Here is a 20,617-nt window from a genome sequence, read left to right as displayed (position 1 = left end):
AAACTGCATATGTTTGAGAGGGTTAAAAAAGGTGGTTCTCATGCAGAGGTGTCACCGATAAAAGCTTCTCTATCTTAAAATATTTCCTACATTGGCTCCATATTCTGAGTGAATGAAGATGAGGTTGACTTCTCTAATGAAGCACTCAGAATGAGGAATTTCTTCATTGACAGAGGAAACCCTTCTCATCTGGTGGACAGGATCCACAATCAAGCCTGGAGAAGACCTTATAACATCCACTCTAAGAGGAACCCCAATAGTGAAATTCACAAAAAAGTAAAACATCATATTAATAATCTTGACTTTCAGAAAGCATTTGATAAAGTGGCCCATCAGTGGTTGGGCATCAAACGAAGAGAAATGGCAGTTCAGGGTGTGCTGAGGTGATTTTTCAGTTCTGATATTAATTGTAGTTTTAGTTTTTATTTTATTTTATAAAACTACGGGGCTTCACCCCCTGCTCGTTTCGTTCGCTAACCCCTGTGTTTGGTTAATCGGATATACAATTAAAAATTTTTTTTTTCTTTGGAATTGTTTCAGTTTCATTATTTTCACTTTTACTTTAAAGCTTCATTAAAAACAATATTTTTTAGAGACACATTGTGACAACGCAACGAATAACTGCCCGTGAGTGAATATTGTTTCTGTTTCCATCCATCCATCCATTTTCCAACCCGCTGAATCTGAACACAGGGTCACGGGGGTCTGCTTGAGCCAATCCCAGCCAACACAGGGCACAAGGCAGGAACCAATCCTGGGCAGGGTGCCAACCCACCGCAGGACACACACAAACACACCAAGCACACACCAGGGCCAATTTAGAATTGCCAATTCACCTAGCCTGCACGTCTTTGGACTGTGGGAGGAAACCAGAGCGCCCGGTGGAAACCCACGCAGACACGGGGAGAACATGCAAACTCCACGCAGGGAGGACCCGGGAAGCGAACCCGGGTCTCCTAACTGCGAGGCAGCAGCGCTACCGCTGCGCACCGTGCCGCCCTATTTCTGTTTCTCTAATAAATAATCCGACTTTTTCTAATGTTTGTCCCTGTGATTTATTGATTGTCATAGCAAAAGCTATTCTCACGGTAAACTGTAAGCATTTTATGGCATATCACAATCTCCTTTGGTGTGTAATGTTATTCGCAAAATATATACATTACCTTTCTTTTTGCCTGTTAAAATTTGCATCGCTTCTCCGTGATCATCAATATACACCTGACTGAATTGTGTATTCTTTGAAATTTAACTTGTCGTTGCTTTAACTGTTCCGGGACCACAGATTCTCATAGCGTATGGTTCATTATTGTGTAAATCCATGTTTTGTGCATTAAATGAACTTTGTTGTCTACTCTTTGCCTTTATTTCTGACCTCGATTTGCTCTGCTATTTTTTCAATTACTCCTGGTTCTGATGATTAATCACCTTATGTTTGTGGTAATGCGATCTTTTCTATCTTTTCTTTGATACTGTAGGGACTGACATGATAAAGTGTCACAAAACATATTTCAATGCAAGTTATGTTTCAGTCAACAAAATACATTCACAGTTCATAATGCCGTTAAACAGAACTTGACTATCAATGATCAGACAGATTAAGTGGCCTAATGAGTGTAGTCAGCAAGATCAAATGTATCAACCCAAGAAACCAGTCTGTGCAAACACATTGTTGTTAAGCTTTAAACAAGCACAGATTTTGAAAGATTTGTTCATGTTGCAATAATGTCTGCTGTACAGATAGCCACACAGTGAAAATATTCGCTCGGTTAACGCCTGTGATGCAGTGTTGTCATTTCTACATGATGTGATTAAAATGCATGTAAATTCCCTTAAATGAAAGTCTGCAATGTGCACTTTAGTCACATCTGGATTGTTTGATTTGTTTTTTTTTTCAGTTTATCGAGCACAGAGGTTGTTCCAAACATTATGAAGGGCCCTGTATGTTTTTTAATGCAATTTTACCAGTTCATGTGGTTAAAATTGCTTTCACAGATAACAGATTTTAAAAAAGAAGCATCATATTGCAGTATCAAGAACCAGCAAAAAGAGCCTCAATAATTTGTGCTCTGAGCAAATGTCACAGAAGCATGAAGAGTACTTATGGTGCCTTTGGGTTAGAAATCAAGAAGTGATGTCATTGAATTAAAGTACAGGGAGCAACACACTCACGGTGCACTGGCATGAAGAAAATGAAAATCCAGACACAGATGAAGGATCACCAGTGCAGGCCCGAGGGGGCTGGCACTCCAGATTTACCACATATACAGGCAGCTTATTAACTTTTAAAAGTGCAGTATTGGTATTCTGGTAGTGAACCCACTCCAGAAGCTGGATGTCTGCAGCATGCCTGGCGTCACTGTGTGTGTCATTTGCCGCCTTGTCACATAAACAGCTCAGTTTTCAGTTTTATCTGCCTCTGTATTGCACATTTTCTTTTCACTTTGGTTTTCTCGGGATATTCCAATTTCCTTCCACATCTAAATTATCTGCAATGTACAATATTGGATTCGGAATCTATTCAGACCCCCATCATTTTCTGCACATTGTGTTGTAAATGTAGTTTTAAATGAATACATTTGTTTTGTTTGCCCTTCAGTCTACCCTCAAATAACCCATAATGACAAAGTGAAAGCATGTCTTCAGTCAGTCATTTCCTAACCCGCTTTGTCCTGAACATGGTCTCTGGGGTTTGCTGGAGCTTATCACAGCTAGCATAGGGCACAAGGCAGGGAAGAAACCCTGGATATGGCACCAGGCCATCACAGGGCACATGCGTTAGAAACGCCACTTCACATAACCTGATTGTGTTTGGACTGTGGGAGGAAACCAGAGCACCCGGAGAAAACCCACACAGACACGGGGAGAACATGCAAATCCCACACAAGTTGGACCCCACGCGTGAACCCTGGTCTCTTTTATGTAGCAACTCTACCACTGTGCCATCATGCAGCTATTCTTCAGAAAGGTTGATTAAGAATCAAAGACTGAAGTCTCTCATGTCTATACATATTGTGGAATACCGGGGGGCATACAGCTCCCCAAACTTGGACACAGACAGGCATAAAGACTCAAGTTCAAGGTAAGTGCTTTTTCCTCGCTCCCCACTACAGAGCACAGTACAAAAGCACCAGCTTCTTCTTTTTCTTCCTTCTCTTTCTCCTTCTCCTCTCTTTCTCTGACGACTCCACTCCCCTCACCTCCTCTCCTCTCCCAGCATGCTTTGTCCTACCACCTCCCGACTCTGGCTCCCCCAAATGAAGTGAGGTGGCTCCTTTTATTCTATTCCGGGGAGTCCTCCAAGGGGCTCAATTAGCATTACCTAGAATCACTCCCAGGTGTGGTGGAATTCCATTATAGGGTTCTGCAGCTCCCCCTGGCGGCCCCCCATGAAATCCAACAGGGTTCCAACAAACTCCAGCTCCAAGCATAACCTGGCAGGAATCTGTGGTGCCACAGCCATCCAGGAGGGGTGCCCTCTAGCGTCCCAGAAGAGGTATTGCCTCAGCAATCCTCTCTCCCCTGGTCCTTCCATTTCATTGTAGGAGCCTCTTTGGCATCAGTTGTAGCTTTGGGTTTTCTTTGGTAAGCCTCTGCAAGGTTTGCACACCTTGATTTGGGCATTTTATCCCATTCTTCATGGCAGATCCTCTCAAGCTTCATTCTATTGGTTGGGAAGTGTCGATAAACTGTTATGTTCAGGTCCCTCTATCTATCTATCTATCTATCTATCTATCTATCTATCTATCTGTCTGTCTGTCTGTCTGTCTGTCTGTCTGTCTGTCTGTCTGTCTGTCTGTCTGTCTATTATGTAGTGCCTTTCATGTCTGTCTGTCTGTCTGTCTGTCTATTATATAATGCCTTTCATATCTATCTATCTATCTATCTATCTATCTATCTATCTATCTATCTATCTGTCTGTCTGTCTGTCTGTCTGTCTGTCTGTCTGTCTGTCTGTCTGTCTGTCTATTATATAGTGCCTTTCATATCTATCTATAAATATCTGGGAGTGCAGCAGGATGATAAATTAGACTGGACTGCCAATACTGATGCTCTGTGCAAGAAAGGACAGAGCCGACTATACTTCCTTAGAAGGCTGGCGTCCTTCAACATCTGCAGTAAGATGCTGCAGATGTTCTATCAGACAGTTGTGGTGAGCGCCCTCTTCTACGCGGTGGTGTGCTGGGGAGGCAGCATTAAGAGGAAAGACGCCTCACGCCTGGACAAACTGGTGAGGAAGGCAGGCTCTATTGTAGGCACGGAGCTGGACAGTTTAACATCTGTGACAAAGCGACGGGCATTCAGCAGGCTCCTATCAATTATGGAGAATCCACTGCATCCACTAAACAGTGTCATCTCCAAACAGACTGCTGTCACTGTCCTGCTCCACTGACAGATTGAGGAGATCGTTCCTCCCCCAAACTATGCGACTCTTCAATTCCACCCGGGGGGGGTAAACGTTAACATTTAACATTATACAAAGTTATTGTCTGTTTTTCACCTGCATTATTATCATTCTTTAATTTAATATTATTTATTGTATCAGTATGCTGCTGCTGGAAAATGTGAATTTCCCATTGGTATTAATAAAGTATCTATCTATCTATCTATCTATCTATCTATCTATCTATCTATCTATCTATCTATCTATCTATCTATCTATCTATCTATCTATCTATCTATCTATCTATCTATCTATCTATCTATCTATCTATCTATCTTTGATTGACTTAGGACTTAGAGCAGTTGATCCAGGTTGTTCCTTTACAATGAATTCAACAAGAGGCACAGCTGGAAACACGTTAAGGCTAAATTTCACACCAGCATTATAAAATTTTCCTTCACACAGAGAACCAATAGACACATGGAAAAACGTACCAACTAGTGTGATAAGCAGTTAAGAGTTCTTCAAAACTCCACTCAGTGTTATTTTGTAGAAATTCGATGGATAGGACTGGAGAGCTTTCCTGGGCTGAGTGGCTTCTCATCAGAATGTTTCTGATGTTCTAATATATTTGTTAGATGCTTATTTGCTGACAGTAATTCTCTTTGATGATCATCATCCGTCTCCTCCATCATGTCCTTGTCACCCATCAATTCATTAATTATCTGAAGCAGTGTTTAATTCTTCCTAAACTGTGACCTCTTTGTGTACTTTGTGTGTTCTCTCTATGTGTCTGTTGACCCACAGACACTTGGTGTGTGTCCAAAAGTGTGCAGTTTGAGAGACTGGTGTCCCACGCCATTTATACTTAAAGCTATGGGGACAGGACCGAGCTGCCCATGGAGTTGAAGTGGACAAAATTGGGTTTAAATTTCTATGTTGATGTATAGTTTTCTTTATAGAAAAGCCAGCAGGTGATGTGTGGGAATGACTCTTCAGTTTTGTGCTAAATATGTCCAAAACAAGGGTTGCCAACTCCAGTCCTGGAGGACCACCATGGCTGCAGGTTTTCATTCTAACCCTTTTTTTAATGAGTGCTCCGTTTGTGCTGCTAATTAAATTCTTGTGAATTCATTTTAATTGAATTGCTTTTTTAAGATTTGTTCCCCTGAATTTCTTCATCATTCCTCTGAATTACTTAATTTATTTCCTTAAATGGCACTCAAACAGAAATGAAATGTGAAGTGAGGGAGCCAACTGAAGACTCGGGGCCTCAAACTCCAACCAATTTCACTCCAACCAGCTGCTTAATGAGGTGCCGAGTCTTGTCGTTAATTAAACTCGTTCTTTAAATTTCATGGTTTGTTGCTGCTCTCGTGGTGTATTAGCAGACATTGTTGATTTTCTCTTTTCTAAGAGCTCTGCTAAAATGTTTTGTGGACCTGAGCAGATTGACATTCCTGAGACCTTCACCTTTCTTTATTTTCAGATATTGTGTGATGGACACCAGTTGTTTTGGCTCATTTTATATCTCATTATTGTTTGGCTGCTAATTAGAGAAAAAGAAACATTTAAGGGGTCTGAGTCTTCAGGAGCAAATCAATTAAAATAAATTCAAACGAAGTTAATTAGCAGCAAAAACAGGTCACTCATTAAGAAAAGGGTTAGAATGACAACCTGCAGCCACGGTGGTCCTACAGGACCAGAGTTGGCGACCCCTGGTCCACAAGGTCTAATCAGATGGTGCTGGGTAGACTAAGCTCTCTCAATATTCCTCACCCTTATTTTTATTTTCCATTTCAATGAACATCATGACTGGGGCACCAAAGCGCATGTTCATTTCAGCTTCTCTTTTGTGTTTTTCAGCTATAAAACGGTGGTCACGCAGAAGAGAGCAGGAGTGGCAGTTGTGGTTTGCTGGGCTGTGTCTTTCATTGTTGGACTCACGCCGATGCTGGGCTGGAATAACCTGACCAAGATCCGCCAGAATGGAGACCACAATTCTTCTGACCTGATGATCACCTGCCAGTTTGAAAATGTCATCAGTATGGACTATATGGTCTACTTCAACTTCTTTGGCTGGGTGCTGCCTCCTCTTGTGCTTATGCTCTTAATTTACACTGAGATTTTTTACATGATCCACAAGCAGCTCAACAAGAAGGTTTCTGCCAATTCCACAGATCCAAGAAAATATTATGGGAAAGAGTTAAAGCTGGCCAAGTCACTGGCTCTGGTGCTCTTCTTATTTGCAGCCAGCTGGCTACCTCTTCACATTTTAAACTGCATCACATTATTCTGCCCTTCGTGTCAAAAGCCAATGATCCTGACTTATATTGCCATATTCCTTACCCACGGAAACTCGGCAGTTAACCCCATCGTCTACGCCTTCAGAATAAAAAGGTTCAGAACAGCTTTCCTCAAAATATGGAGTCAGTATTTCTGTTGCAAGCAAATACCCAATCCTTCTAACTTTTGTAGCGAGAGAACAGACAATGATCTGCAAAATGCAATCTGAGCTTTCATAAGGAAAGTTGTTCTTGAGGACCCGGGACTCTAAGAATGTAATTCGCCTGAATGAAGAGGCACACTGAGTGCTGTCAGCTTCACAGGCAGCATATCGCTGACTCGACTGAAATATCATGCAGTGCCATTCTGATCTGAGAACTCAGTTCATAAACCGCCTGGAGGAGAGAAATATCAGAATTTATTTGCAATAACGGATTCTTGACTAAAGCAGGAATGTGTGCTCATTTGTAGCTTTCACACACACAAATACGTAAGAGTCAGAGCAGAGCCACATCAGTGTGTGGCTGCAAAAGGCGAAAATGACGAGTATTAACATCATGTAGAAAATTAAAATGAAATGTTATGTGTTTAGCTATTCATAAATCTATTATAAGGACATAACAAGCCACACACACACACACACATATATAGAAAGAGGTATTAAAATATAGCTCCATGTAGTTCTTTTAATGGAGGAAAAGTTCATAAGGATTAGTCACTTGTGAACTTATAACTGGATAATGGAAAGAGATACCAGAAAACAGTCCTATATACTGTAAATGAGCCAACAGCACCTCATGATCCACAAACAGAAACTGTTTCAAAAAAATACACATTGGGCTCTAAACACTGAAGAATCAATAATATATGTGAATTTAAATAAGTGGATTTCCAAGTTGGACCAGGCAAAAGGCTTACAAAAAAGATACATCACCACATATGGATAGAACAAAGACAGAACGTGCATATGTATGCAAAGACAACTATATATATTATATTATATATATATTATATATTATATATCTTCTTATATAATACGCTACCGTGGCTGTTCGTTTGTCTGTCCAGGATTTTAAATCACCTGTAGCTCGCAAACCGTTTGACCTATTGACCTGAAATTTGGTACACATATACTATGTGACGTCTACTATCCACTTTCAGGGTGATGATTGACCTCCAAGGTTATTCCTCTTTTTATTTTTATTTTATTTTATTGTAGAATCAACTCTCAGCAGCAGGGTGGCCATGCGGCACATGTGTACGGGCGCCGATCTCATTCCCTACCACCTTCGCCATCACTTCCCATACCTCTTCAGATCTTAAATCATTCTTGAGGCAGATTGAAGACTTAAGTGCCAGCTTAAGTGAAAAATTAAGAAAAAATGTATTAAGTAATTGCAACACAAAAACTCACTTAATCAGTTTAAACGCGAAAAGATGCTGATGAAAGAAGAGAAGAAGCGGGCTGCTAGGGTGGAGAAAAGAAGGAAGCAGCAAGTGCATCAGCCTCTGAGCAAACGAATGCTAAACATACAGAGAAAGAGTGTGAGAACTATAAGTCAAGTGTATTCATTGCATGTTATTGTGCATTGCGCCATTATTGGTACATAAAATGCATCTGGAAAGTATTCACGACGCATCACTTTTTCCACATTTTGTTATGTTACAGCCTTATTCCAAAATGGATTAAATTCATTTTTTTCCTCAGAATTCTACACACAACACCCCATAATGACAACATGAAAAAAGTTTACTTGAGATTTTTGCAGATTTATTAAAAATAAAAAAATTGAGAAAGCACTTGTACATAAGTATTCACAGCCTTTGCCATGAAGCTCAAAATTGAGCTCAGGTGCATCCTGTTTCCCCTGATCATCCTTGAGATGTTTCTGCAGCTTCATTGGAGTCCACCTGTGGTAAATTCAGTTGATTGGACATGATTTGGAAAGGCACACACCTATCTATATAAGGTCCCACAGTTGACAGTTCATGTCAGAGCACAAACCAAGCATGAAGTCAAAGGAATTGTCTATGGACCTCCGAGACAGGATTGTCTCATGGCACAAATCTGGGGAAGGTTACAGAAAACTTTCTGCCGCTTTGAAGGTCCCAATGAGCACAGTGGCCTCCATCATCCGTAAGTGGAAGACGTTGGAAACCAGCAGGACTCTTCCTAGAGCTGGCCGGCCATCTAAACTGAGCGATCGGGGGAGAAGGGCCTTAGTCAGGGAGGTGGCCAAGAACCCAATGGTCACTCTGTCAGAGCTCCAGAGGTCCTCTGTGGAGAGAGGGGAACCTTCCAGAAGGACAACCATCTCTGCAGCAATCCACCAATCAGGCCTGTATGGTAGAGTGGCCAGACGGAAGCCACTCCTTAGTAAAAGCCACATGGCAGCCCACCTGGAGTTTGCCAAAAGGCACCTGAAGGACTCTCAGACCATGAGAAAGAAAATTCTATGGTCTGATGAGACAAAGATTGAACTCTTTGGTGTGAATGCCAGGCGTCACATTTGGAGGAAACCAGGCACCGCTCATCACCAGGCCAATACCATCCCTACAGTGAAGCATGGTGGTGGCAGCATCATGCTGTGGGGATGTTTTTCAGCGGCAGGGACTGGGAGACTAGTCAGGATAAAGGGAAAGATGACTGCAGCAATGTACAGAGACATCCTGGATGAAAACCTGCTCCAGAGTGCCCTTGACCTCAGACTGGGGGCAACGGTTCATCTTTCAGCAGGACAACGACCCTAAGCACACAGCCAAGATATCAAAGGAGTGGCTTCAGGACAACTCTGTGAATGTCCTTGAGTGGCCCAGCCAGAGCCCAGACTTGAATCCGATTGAACATCTCTGGAGAGATCTTAAAATGGCTGTGCACCGACGCTTCCCATCCAACCTGATGGAGCTTGAGAGGTGCTGCAAAGAGGAATGGGCGAAACAGGCCAAGGATAGGTGTGCCAAGCTTGTGGCATCATATTCTAAAAGACTTGAGGCTGGAATTGCTGCCAAAGGTGCATCGACAAAGTATTGAGCAAAGGCTGTGAATACTTAAGAACATGGGATTTCTCAGTTTTTTTTATTTTTAATAAATTTGTAAAAGCCTCAAGTAAACTTTTTTCACGTTGTCATTATGGGGTGTTGTGTGTAGAATTCTGAGGAAAAAAATGAATTTAATCCATTTTGGAATAAGGCTGTAACATAACAAAATGTGGAAAAAGTGATGCGCTGTGAATACTTTCTGGATGCACTGTAGATTCAACATATACATTTGCTTATTATTTCCACGAAAATGCAGTTTCTCTTTAATAGCTTTTTTTTTTCCAGACTAAGTAAAAAATTTCCACAATGTTCGACAGTAAACACATGTGAATGCACCTAAGTGGGAAGGTGAAACGTCACAACTCGGACCACAGAATAGTCCGAGAGCATGTGAACACAGCATTAGCCATTTGTTCTGACAACCGCATGAGCGGACATAATGTGCATTTCTTAAATTCATTTTGGTGCTATACTTGTATGTTATGGTCGAATAAGGCCCTGCAAGTTCCCAAAGGAAGATGTGTATATATATGTGTATATATATATATACAGTATATATATATATATATATATATATATATATATATATATATATTTGTGTGTATATATATATATATATATATATATATATATATATGTATGTGTGTATATACTGTATATATGTATATATATATATATATATATATATATATATATGTATATATATATATATATATATATATATATATATATATACTTTATATCTTTCTTTATAATATAGAGAGAGAGTCACACACACATGCTGAGGATGTGTTGAGGGCTCAGAGTAAGATGACACACGATACAGCATATGCACTAACTGCTCTTCCTCTTCCAGTTCAAATATGGATGAGGAGCACTATGAGGTGCAAAGTCAACATCTCTGTGTGTCTCTGAGAGTCCCACCTCTTCCATGTGGGCACCATGAATGTTGGAGCCACATTAGTCCACAGAATCACGATAAAATCTGTCTAAAGTGAAGCAATTATTGGCTAAAACTGTTATTTTTTTTTTTTTTTTTTATTGCTTTATTAACTTTGCAGCGAAAAAGGAGCACAAAACTCAGGGTGAGCCCCTGGAAGTGTTGGGGTGCCAGCTGGGTCACCCCTTTCAATTGTAATGTTAATTACACAAAACAGGCAGATAAGGGCACAAAAGTGAAATAACATAAATAGCCTTTTTGGCTTTCTAGATTTGATGGATCTTAAGAGCGGGGTCATTCAGGAGGAGCTCCATGCCCTGGTAAGTCTGGGTCCAAGTGAGATGTCCACATTCAGGGCCTTTCGGATTCTTATAGCACTCTGACCAAAAGGGCAGAGTTTATTGTTTCCTATCGTTTTTGCTCTTATCAGGGAGAAGAAAGATGACACTGTTAGAGACACCCTCTTGCCTAGGCAGGGTACCTTAGAAGAGCCCAGAAGGTGTTGATGTGTATGTACAATTAATAAAGTATGTCAAAAAAAAAAAAAATATATATATATATATATATATATATATATATATATGGAGCAGGCTGAATCATGGCTCTCTAATGAAAACTCCATTAACAGACGATTAGACATTAACCCAGCATATGCAGGCTTAAAAAGAAGAACACATAAACTTTATGACCAACACCTTCAGATCTGCACCTTAACTAACCCGCCCCAACCCCCTTACAACATCCCCCTTCACCCCCCTCCCCTTCACCTGCTACATATTGCCTTTGATTCCTGCATATCTAATCATTTTCCGCTGATGATGATACCTGACAAGCTGTCAAAAGTTTAGGAATAAAAAACTATTTTAAGATACGTGACTCATTTTCTCCCTTTATGGATCTCTAGCTACAAATATGCAAACCGTACCTCAGACCTTTGCTTCCATATGCAGTTTATGCAGCTCTATATAGAGAGTAGCTGAAACACCCAGCGTTGCCTGGAGGAAAATAAAGTGTTTTTTTTTTTTTTAATTGTTTGAGAAAAATATAATTAAAAGAAAAACACAACTTTAAAAATGAAAGTAAATGAACAAACAATAAAGACTCACTAATGTGCTTGTCTGGCGGTCTTGTGTGTATGTTATCTAGTTACCGGCCAACTCTATTTAATTTCAAAGGCAACAGGCGAGTGTCGTGGTGTCGCTCAAACATAAAGAATGCTGGCAATCACCTCCAGTTCGCCCTCTGGTGGTCGTTCCGAGTGTCAACCTGATGATAACATGCATACAAGACCGCAAGATCACCACCCCACCCTACCCAGAAGGGGGTGGGTTAGGGTTAATTTCACCTTATGGTATTTTTAGTCGACCAGTGAGAACCATGTGTACCGAGTGTCATGAAAATCACTCCAGCCATTTGGAAGTGATGCTGGAACATACATACATACATACACACACACATGCATTGACTTATAGATAGATAGATAGATAGATAGATAGATAGATAGATAGATAGATAGATAGATAGATAGATAGATAGATAGATAGATAGATAGATAGATAGATAGATAGATAGATAGATAGATAGATAGATAGATAGATAGATAGATGCATACAGTGCAGACTCAAAATACTTCAGGTACTTTTTCCTCCAAGTCAGAACATCTCCCACATGAAACAGCAACTCCTTGTATTGTATCAAATCCATTCATGGTCGCAGTGGTGACTCTAAAACATTGAACTGTAAAACAGAAGCTCACAGTTTCCATCCACTCCACAGACTCAATGTGTAAAGGCCCACTTATAATTTGGACATCCACATAGCCGTGGGAGTCCCTGAGACATTTTGTCAACAGTAGTCACATGGTTGTGCATGTCACTGACTGTGTGCCTCCATGTGCTAGGCAACAAATCTTGGATCCATTCACAGAGAAGCTGTGTGCAGTGCCATGCACACATGACTATTCAATTGTCCATGTTTGCAGCTGTATATGTCTGTTCAGTTTTGGAGTATAAACTCCCTTTAATTCTGAGCAAATCACATAACCTGCCACTGCTCAAAATATAAAAAGCTGTATTACACTTTACCTTGAATGATGTTTGTTGTGGTAAGGTGCTATACAAAATAATTTGAGCCATTCTTGTTTTTTTTTGTGATTTATGTTTTTATAATCTTGCAGTATGGATAAAGAAAACAAAGGGATAATAGTAATAATAATAATAATAATAATAAAAACATCCTATATAGCATTTCATTTTAATTCAAGATGGGGCACGTTAAGCAATGTGCTCGGGACTGCACAGTCATCAAAGGACAGGAGTGTTAGCGGAGTGAATTCCTGTGCCCCTGCTGTTCTATCTTCTTAGTGATGAGTCTACGCTTTATGCTGTAAATAACTAACAGAAAATTACTAAGTGCCATTAGGGAGAAAATTAAGCCTGAAAGATGAACATGAATCCAAAGTCAGACTATTTTGGCAATGCCATGACGGGACTATTTTGAACTATTTCCAGACTCTGCAGTCTGAAGGAGGAGTAGAAAATGGATTCTCAAATCCTGGACATTCACTAAATGTGCTGATGGTGGAAGCAAATCCGTGGGTGTGATCAGCGTTGAGCTGCGCTCAGATTCCTTTGCTGCATTGTGGTTTCCCCATAGGAGTTCCTCTTAGGGTGTAATTGTATTTGTAAGTCACATGTTCTCCAAAAAGAACAAATCAAGACAGAAGCAAGAAACTGAATAAGTAAGACCACCAGTTTGACACTGTTGTGACAGGCTTCAGCTTTTTTATTTTCAGTCCTGTACTAGAGAAACAGAATTCACAAAGCAGACTAATCAATGGATGTATGAATGAATAAGGACTGAAGTTCATCACGTTTCCTTCATACGCTACGTCTTTATGTAACATGAACATTAGCTTGTGTCCTTTAGACTTAGGAAGTGTGCAATAATGCTGATAGCTTCTAACTTTGCCAAAGTGCCTGTGTTATTTCAGGTTTGCACTGTTCATACAGTAGATGCAGCACACAGAGTTTCTAGGGTGGTGGTAGCAGGACTCAGGAATCTCAAGAGGGCAGAATCAAGTTTTGCTTCAAGCTTTTTAAATCAGTCTTTATTTCTTTGTTTGTTTTGTGGACTGTCCCCCACCAAGTGAATCAACTAGAATTAAAATAGTTTGCTGCCCGTTGGCCATGAGGAAGATGCTGACTTTCTTCCAAGATTTCTATCCACTATGCCATAAAGAATAAAGGGCACCTACTTGGATTGAAAGGAAAGTGAAGTATGAAAAAAACAGTAGCACATCCCCAAGGATCAAGAAGACCACCCAACTCCTAAATAAAGTCCATCGTGCTGAGGTTCTGGACTAATCTGCACATCACCAGCCCAGATCAACAAGAAACACCCCACAACTGGATCATTTGTGGAAGATGAAAATTACATGACTCTAACGCTAGCTTTATTGAATCAAAAACAGATATACTCCAAAAACTTTACAGTGCGCGAAAATATACAGTATGTACTCAGAGATGTAATTACTTCATACCGTTGTAATATTCAATGAATTGTAAATGCTATGAAACTGGCATTCTTTTATTAAAGGTCTTTTGAATCTAGGGTTTGCCTTTTTACTTTCTTGTATAGGAAATACAGAGAAAGTATTGTAATCGTCCGAACATTCAATGTCGAGATTTTGAAGAATCTCAACATTTTAGACCTCCCTGAATTTCTCGTACACGAAGTATATGGAAAGTATTGTAATTGTCCGAACATTCGATGTCGAGATTTTGATGAATCTCGACATTTTAGACCTCCCTGAATTTCTCGTACACGAAGTATAGGGAAAGTATTTTAAGCGGGCCGAACATTCGATGTCGAGATTTTTGATGAATCTCAACATTTTAGACCTCTCTGATTTTCTCGTACACGAAGTATAGGGAAAGTATTGTAAGCATCCAAACATTCGATGTCGAGATTTTGATGAATCTCGACGTTTTAGACCTCTCTGATTTTCTCGTACATGAAGTATAGGGAAAGTATTGTAATCATCCGAACATTCGATGTCGAGATTTTGATGAATCTCAACTTTTTAGACCTTCCTGACATTCTCGTAAACAAAGTAAAGGAAAAGAATTGTAATCCTCCAAAAATTCCATTTTGAGATTTTGATGAATCTTAATGTTATAGACCTCCCTGAGTCAGAAAATACCATTTTTGGAATTTTGTCTTTGTTTGTGTGTAAACACAATAACTTGAGTACACCTTCACTTAGGTCAACCAAATTTTGCATACAAGCATGCAAGTATTGGGTACAAAACGTAGATTCCTATCAACTTTTGTGCTATTTCCATTAACCGGACGTTATTTACCTTTTATTCATGCAGCTGCAAAGTCCGATTTATTTAGCTTTACTTTTATAATAATTGTTCAATATATTATTGATTTGATTTGTTGTTGAGGATTTTTTTAATGTACATAACATTAAAATATAATCATTGTCTTGTAGTTTACTCCTCAAATATCCCTCCCCATATCTGAGTATATGAGAAAGTCTAGGGGAGACCAGTCCCGATTTTTTAATTCTGTATATCTTCCTACACTAAATGCATTTCTGTTCCACGAAGGCTGCAAGATGGACAGTAAAAATAGTTCAGCAGCCTCCACCAAGCATTCACAAACACGCACAAGGATTTACATGGTCAGTCACTAACAATCACTTCTGGCATGTTTTTCATGAAGGTCCTTGCTGCTCTCCTAATGTTTAATTAGCATCATCATTGTCATTGTGCCTAATATGGATATAAAAGGTTTAAGGTTTTTTCCTCGTTGAAAAGGCAAGAAGGTTAAAGACACAATGTCTCAGCTGTAGAGCTTTAATCAGGTGGGCAGCTGAAAAGGAAAGAGCAAGTAACATAAAAAGAAGGGGAACAATACCAAAGCAGATGAGAGGAGGAAAGAGGAGATTAGTAAGGAAAAGCAGAGAAGATGGAGAAGATGAAGGGAGAGGTTAAAAAGTCAGTTAGTCAATAAAACTTGGAGAAATGTGTCATCCCAGGATGACAATGAGTTGGGATTCTTCCGTTTTACTTTGAAAAGGGTTTTTGAAGCCCCGTGAAAGAACATAAACAGAGAAGTCAATGAGGCTACGATCTTCCATAGGCTTTGTAAGGTCTTTGATTTTAATGGTGTGATCGTGCTCCCTGAAATGGTCTGCACTGGACACTTCCTACAAGAAATGCAGACTGGCAAGAGACCGTTGTTTAATATTGAATTTACTACAATGGTAATGGTGGTGACATACTTGCAAGTGACACAGTGACTTCTGTTAAAGCTCAAAGTGACTGGTGAAGACTCTCAAAATATTTGCATAGGTTAGGTGGTTGACGAAAGGAGATCAAGGGATGGTTAGGAAAAAAAGGCTCCTGTAGGAGGAGCTATCTACAAAAATTAGGAAATCATCTGCAGTCATTTGAAAAGATCAAGGTGTTTTTTTTGTTTTGTTTTGTTTTGTTTTTTTGTGCGATGATTAAGGGGGCCCAATTCTGGAGCCACAAATCTTGGGGCAACGAGGGCAGGACTTTCTGTTTGGAGGTGGCTGCCACAAAACTGGGGTTTCCTCCTTCTTTTTTCAGTCATCACCTTTTCTCTGATTGGACAAAAAGATGGTCCACCTAAAACTGGGTTGCTACCTGAAGGATCTTAAGGTACCAAAGGGGACGTTTTTATGGCCACAGCTTCCCAACTAGTAATGCTGATCGGGCCTTTTTGAAGGTACGTATGTCTTCAGGGTATCTTTTGAAATGCTTCCTCTGGCCACCACAAGATCTTTGGCCTCTGCTCAGTTGCAAGTAGACAACCTGAAGGACCTTAAGGTACCAAAGGGGACGTTTTTATGGCCACAGCTTCCCAACTAGTAATGCTGATCGGGCCTTTTTGAAGGTACGTATGTCTTCAGGGTATCTTTTGAAATGCTTCCTCTGGCGACCACAAGATCTTTGGCCTCTGCTCAGTTGCAAGTAGACAACCTGTTTCGTAGATGAGAATCGATAAGAGTGTCCAGCAAGAGTTGGTGTGAAGAATTATTGATTTAAGGCGTGTAATCTTTGCTGACATTATTGTAGCGAACTTCATAGTCGGTATGGAAAATCTTTCTGAATCAATGCTGGTGGAATCTCTCCAGAGTGAGGTGTGGAATGTGGTGCTATATGGGCACTGACCTGACACAGGCTGACACCAGAGGCACATGAAAAGGATAACAAAAATATTTTATTTTTGTGGGACACATTTACCCCATGTCCCACTGGCCCTACACAGTCCCCAAAAACACACACACAAAAAACCACCACTCTTACTTCTCCTCCACTCCTCCTAGGCAGCTTTGCTCTCCACCTCCTGACTCTGGCGCCTAGAATAGTGGCTACAGGCTCCTTTTATAGTTCACCAGGAAGTGCTTCAGGTGATAATTAACCTAATTAAGGCTGCACTTCGCCGGGTGTGGCTGCGTTACAGCAAAGACGGGACCAGGAAGCCGTGCAGCTCCCCCTGGTGGTGGCCACAGAGCCCAACAGGGATGAGCTCCAGTGTAACACTATTGTGGCCCCGATGCAACCCAGGGGGGCTGCCACCAAGTGTTCCGGGGGACGTAGTGTGCATCCCATTGCAGCTCCCCCGGATCCAGTGTCAAAGGGGCGTCCCAGCCGGGCATGGTTCCCGGCCGTCTGCCACAGAGGTTAAGGCTCTCCTTGTAGGCTTTTGAAATTCAGAAATCTCAGAGATTAGTTATTCCTTCTATAGAAAGTCATTTATAGAATCATTAACATTATTGATGTTACATTACTAATTTCCCACAATGCCATGTTGTTTTCCATTGTAAACTTAGGATGCTATGTAGTTACCAGAGTTGTACCCTCTTGGAGATGGCACTCATTGTGTCATTCTGCAACACTACAAATAGTTTCAGGATAAGCCATTCAAAAGTCTTACTTTTTTGCTTTGTCCTGTATTTATTTTGGCTCTGACAACAATTCTTGCCTTATCCCTGGTGTAGTTGCTTGGCTCTTTTAAATTCTCAGCTTTTGACCTTTGTTTGTTCTTCTTCACTATCTCTTCGAAATTCTTCTGTTGCAGTAGGGTGTTGTAGTCAACCAAATGACACCTTTTATTTGCTACCTAAAAAGATTACAATATGCAAGCTTTCGAGGCAACTCAGGTCCCTTCTTCAGGTAAGATGGAATCAGTGTAAAATAAAATGTAATCCTTCTGTTTAAATTGTGTGCATCATTGATTGCAATACAATAACTCCCTTATCTTAGAACATAATAACAAAAGAAATCTGACAAAGGACCATTTAGTCCATTCAGCTCATTTGTTGAGCAAATTGCTAAGGTACCCCAACTTCTCATTCATTCACTGCCTAAAAATTGTCAAGGGTTCTGCTTCAACTCCCTGACTCGGCAACATATTTCAGATTCACACAACTCCCTTGCGTAAAGAAGGGCTTCCCAGCTTCAGTCATAATTTCTACTGATGTCCTTGAGTATGTGATTCACCCTTAAGCTGAAAGGATTCTGCTGGATCTACTGTATCAATGACTCTCAGGAATTTAAATACCTGCATTAGACCCCCAGGCAGTCGCCACTGCCCGAGATGAAACAGGTTTAATTCTCTGAGTCTGTCACAGTGGAACACATCCTTAAGTCCTGGGGTGCACTTGGTTGTTCTCCACTGCACAACTTCAAGTGCTGTTATGTCTTTCTTGTACTGTGGTGACCAGAATTGCACACAATACTCCAGATTTGATCTCACAAGTGCATTATATAGTTTGAGTATAACATCTCTTGACTTGAATTCAATAGATTTTATGATATAATATAACATTATAGTTGCTTTTTTAATTCTTTAGTCAATGAAAATGTGTCAACATAAACCCATAAATCCTTTTCAGTAGTTGCTTCCTGTAGCTCAGTGTCTCCCATTTTGTATTTATAAATAACTTGCCATGTCCCGCAGCTCCACTCGCACATTATTGAAAAAGATCAGCGAGGAGGGCCACTCCTGACGTCACGCTTCCTCCTCCCCTCGGCCCGCAGCCTCTGTCTCGCATGTCTCTGTAAAAGGCAACTATGGTTGTTAGCACGATGAGAGAAGTCGCAAAATCGGCCGGAACGTTCAAGCAAATTCTAGAAAGTATTTCTCTCATTTGCTAGCTAAGCAGAGATAAGGTTACGCCCCCGAGGCTGGCGTGTGAGTGAGGAGGGCCCTGCCCCTCTCCCCTTAGCCCTCTGTGTGTCTCTTGGATTCGCTTAAATAAATCGGCAACACAAGCAAGCTATAACACTCAACACGATGAGAGAAGTCGTGAAATCTACTGGAATGTTCAAGCAAATTATAGAGAAAAACTCAATCTAAATCCGTTAAGTAGTTCACTCGTGAAAAGCGGGCAAACACACAGACAGACAGACAGGCAGACGCTGGGTTTTATATATATAGAGATGTTCCTTTTGTCCACTTGTGGCACTTTGCATTTTTCTGCATTAAATTGCAGGTTCCAGGTGTTCGCCCAGTTCGGAAGGTCATCCAGATCTTTCTCAATTCTTTTTGCTGCCTCCTCGACGTCTGATATCCCTCTAATTTTAATGTCATCTGTGTAATTTCACAAGTTTACTAAGTGTACCATTAATATAAATCAGAAAAAGTAACAGGCAAGGACAGACCCCTGATGGACTCCGCCGATGACGTGTAGCATGTTTGCACTTCCCGACATGACATTTCTTGATTCTGACATGAAAGAGTCTTGTTCTGTTTGTCAATGTCAAAAAAAAAAAAAAAAAAAAAACAAATTACATCCATTGTGACTCAATATTGTTTAGCAGTAACATGAAAATCTCCAAGGGTGCGAACACTTTTTTTGGGCACTGTATGACTTTATTTGCCCCAATATGAATGATTGAACATGAAGTGTTTTAGTTAGTTGAGACTAAGCAGGTTTCACTCCCAGAGTCTGTCACAGTAGGACGTGTCCTTAAGTCCTGGGATGCACTTGGTTGTTCTCCTCTGCACAGCTTCAAGTGCTGCTATGTCTATCTTGTGTCTATCTTATGATATAACCTAACATTTTAGTTGCTTTTGTAATTACTTCTACACATTCCTTAGTCAATGAAAATGTGCCAACATAAACCCCTAAATCCTTTTCAGCAGTGGTGTGTGGTGACCAGAACTGCACAGAGTACTCCAGATGGGGTCTCACTAGTGTGGTATCATATTGAGGGTAGCAGAAAGCTGGTGGTCAGCTTAGCATCACGTGGAGAAAGATGCACGAATAATAATAATTCATTACATTTATATAGCGCTTTTCTCAGTACTCAAAGCGCTATCCACACAGGGAGGAACCGGGAAACGAACCCACAATCTTCCACAGTCTCCTTACTGCAAAGCAGCAGCACTACCACTGCGCCACCTGTGAGGAAGGTGCCAGTCTATAGACACAACCACGTTTAGCTATGCTGGAATGGAACTGCTCTGTCATAAGCTAGAAATCAATCAATATGCTGTTTAATAAAAACACAACCTTTTAGTGTTCATTGTTGTTCCAATCATTAGCTTAAGGCAAAACAAATGTAACAGAAATGACCTTTAAATAATACAGCAGCTTTCTGCCCTGACAGATGAAGGCCTTTTTTTTTTGTGAATTTCCCCTTGGGATTAATAAAGTATCTATCTATCTATCTATCTATCTATCTATCTATCTATCTATCTATCTATCTATCTATCTATCTATCTATCTATCTATCTATCTATCTATCTATCTATCTATCTATCTATCTATCTATCTATCTATCTATCTATCTATCTATCTATCTATCTATCTATCTATCTATCTATCTATCTTTTTGAAGTTTCTTAGTACAACAAAGAAGCTGAGACAAATGGTGAAACAGGAGATCTAATCTTACCTATCTTATAAAAAAAAAGAAATA

At 40.4% G+C, this 20,617-nt stretch overlaps 2 protein-coding genes across 4 annotated transcripts in view; both read left to right on the top strand.

Moving 5' to 3' along the window:
- adora1b (adenosine A1 receptor b) overlaps positions 1-20,278 on the top strand; it is a 170,338-nt gene extending 150,060 nt beyond the window's left edge. Inside the window, exons 2-3 of one of the 2 annotated variants that reach the window (XR_007934379.1) lie at positions 6,248-7,562; positions 20,265-20,278. Coding sequence is in view for 1 of the 2 variants with exons in the window: in XM_051924476.1 (XP_051780436.1) it covers positions 6,248-6,896 (649 nt within the window). In the remaining variant the exon portion in view is untranslated. Of the gene's footprint in view, positions 1-6,247; positions 7,655-20,264 lie in introns of those variants that run through there. The other variant, XM_051924476.1, reaches the window with a different exon arrangement.
- Positions 1-20,617, top strand: part of LOC114647822 (uncharacterized) — a 1,111,123-nt gene that overhangs the window by 568,052 nt on the left and 522,454 nt on the right. The gene's annotated exons all lie outside the window — the stretch shown is intronic.

Source organism: Erpetoichthys calabaricus, chromosome 3, assembly GCF_900747795.2.
Source record: "Erpetoichthys calabaricus chromosome 3, fErpCal1.3, whole genome shotgun sequence".
In the NCBI taxonomy this organism is placed as follows: Eukaryota; Metazoa; Chordata; class Cladistia; order Polypteriformes; family Polypteridae; genus Erpetoichthys; species Erpetoichthys calabaricus.
The sequence above is the reverse complement of the archived record's forward strand: the minus strand, read 5'-3'. Positions and strand labels throughout refer to the sequence as shown.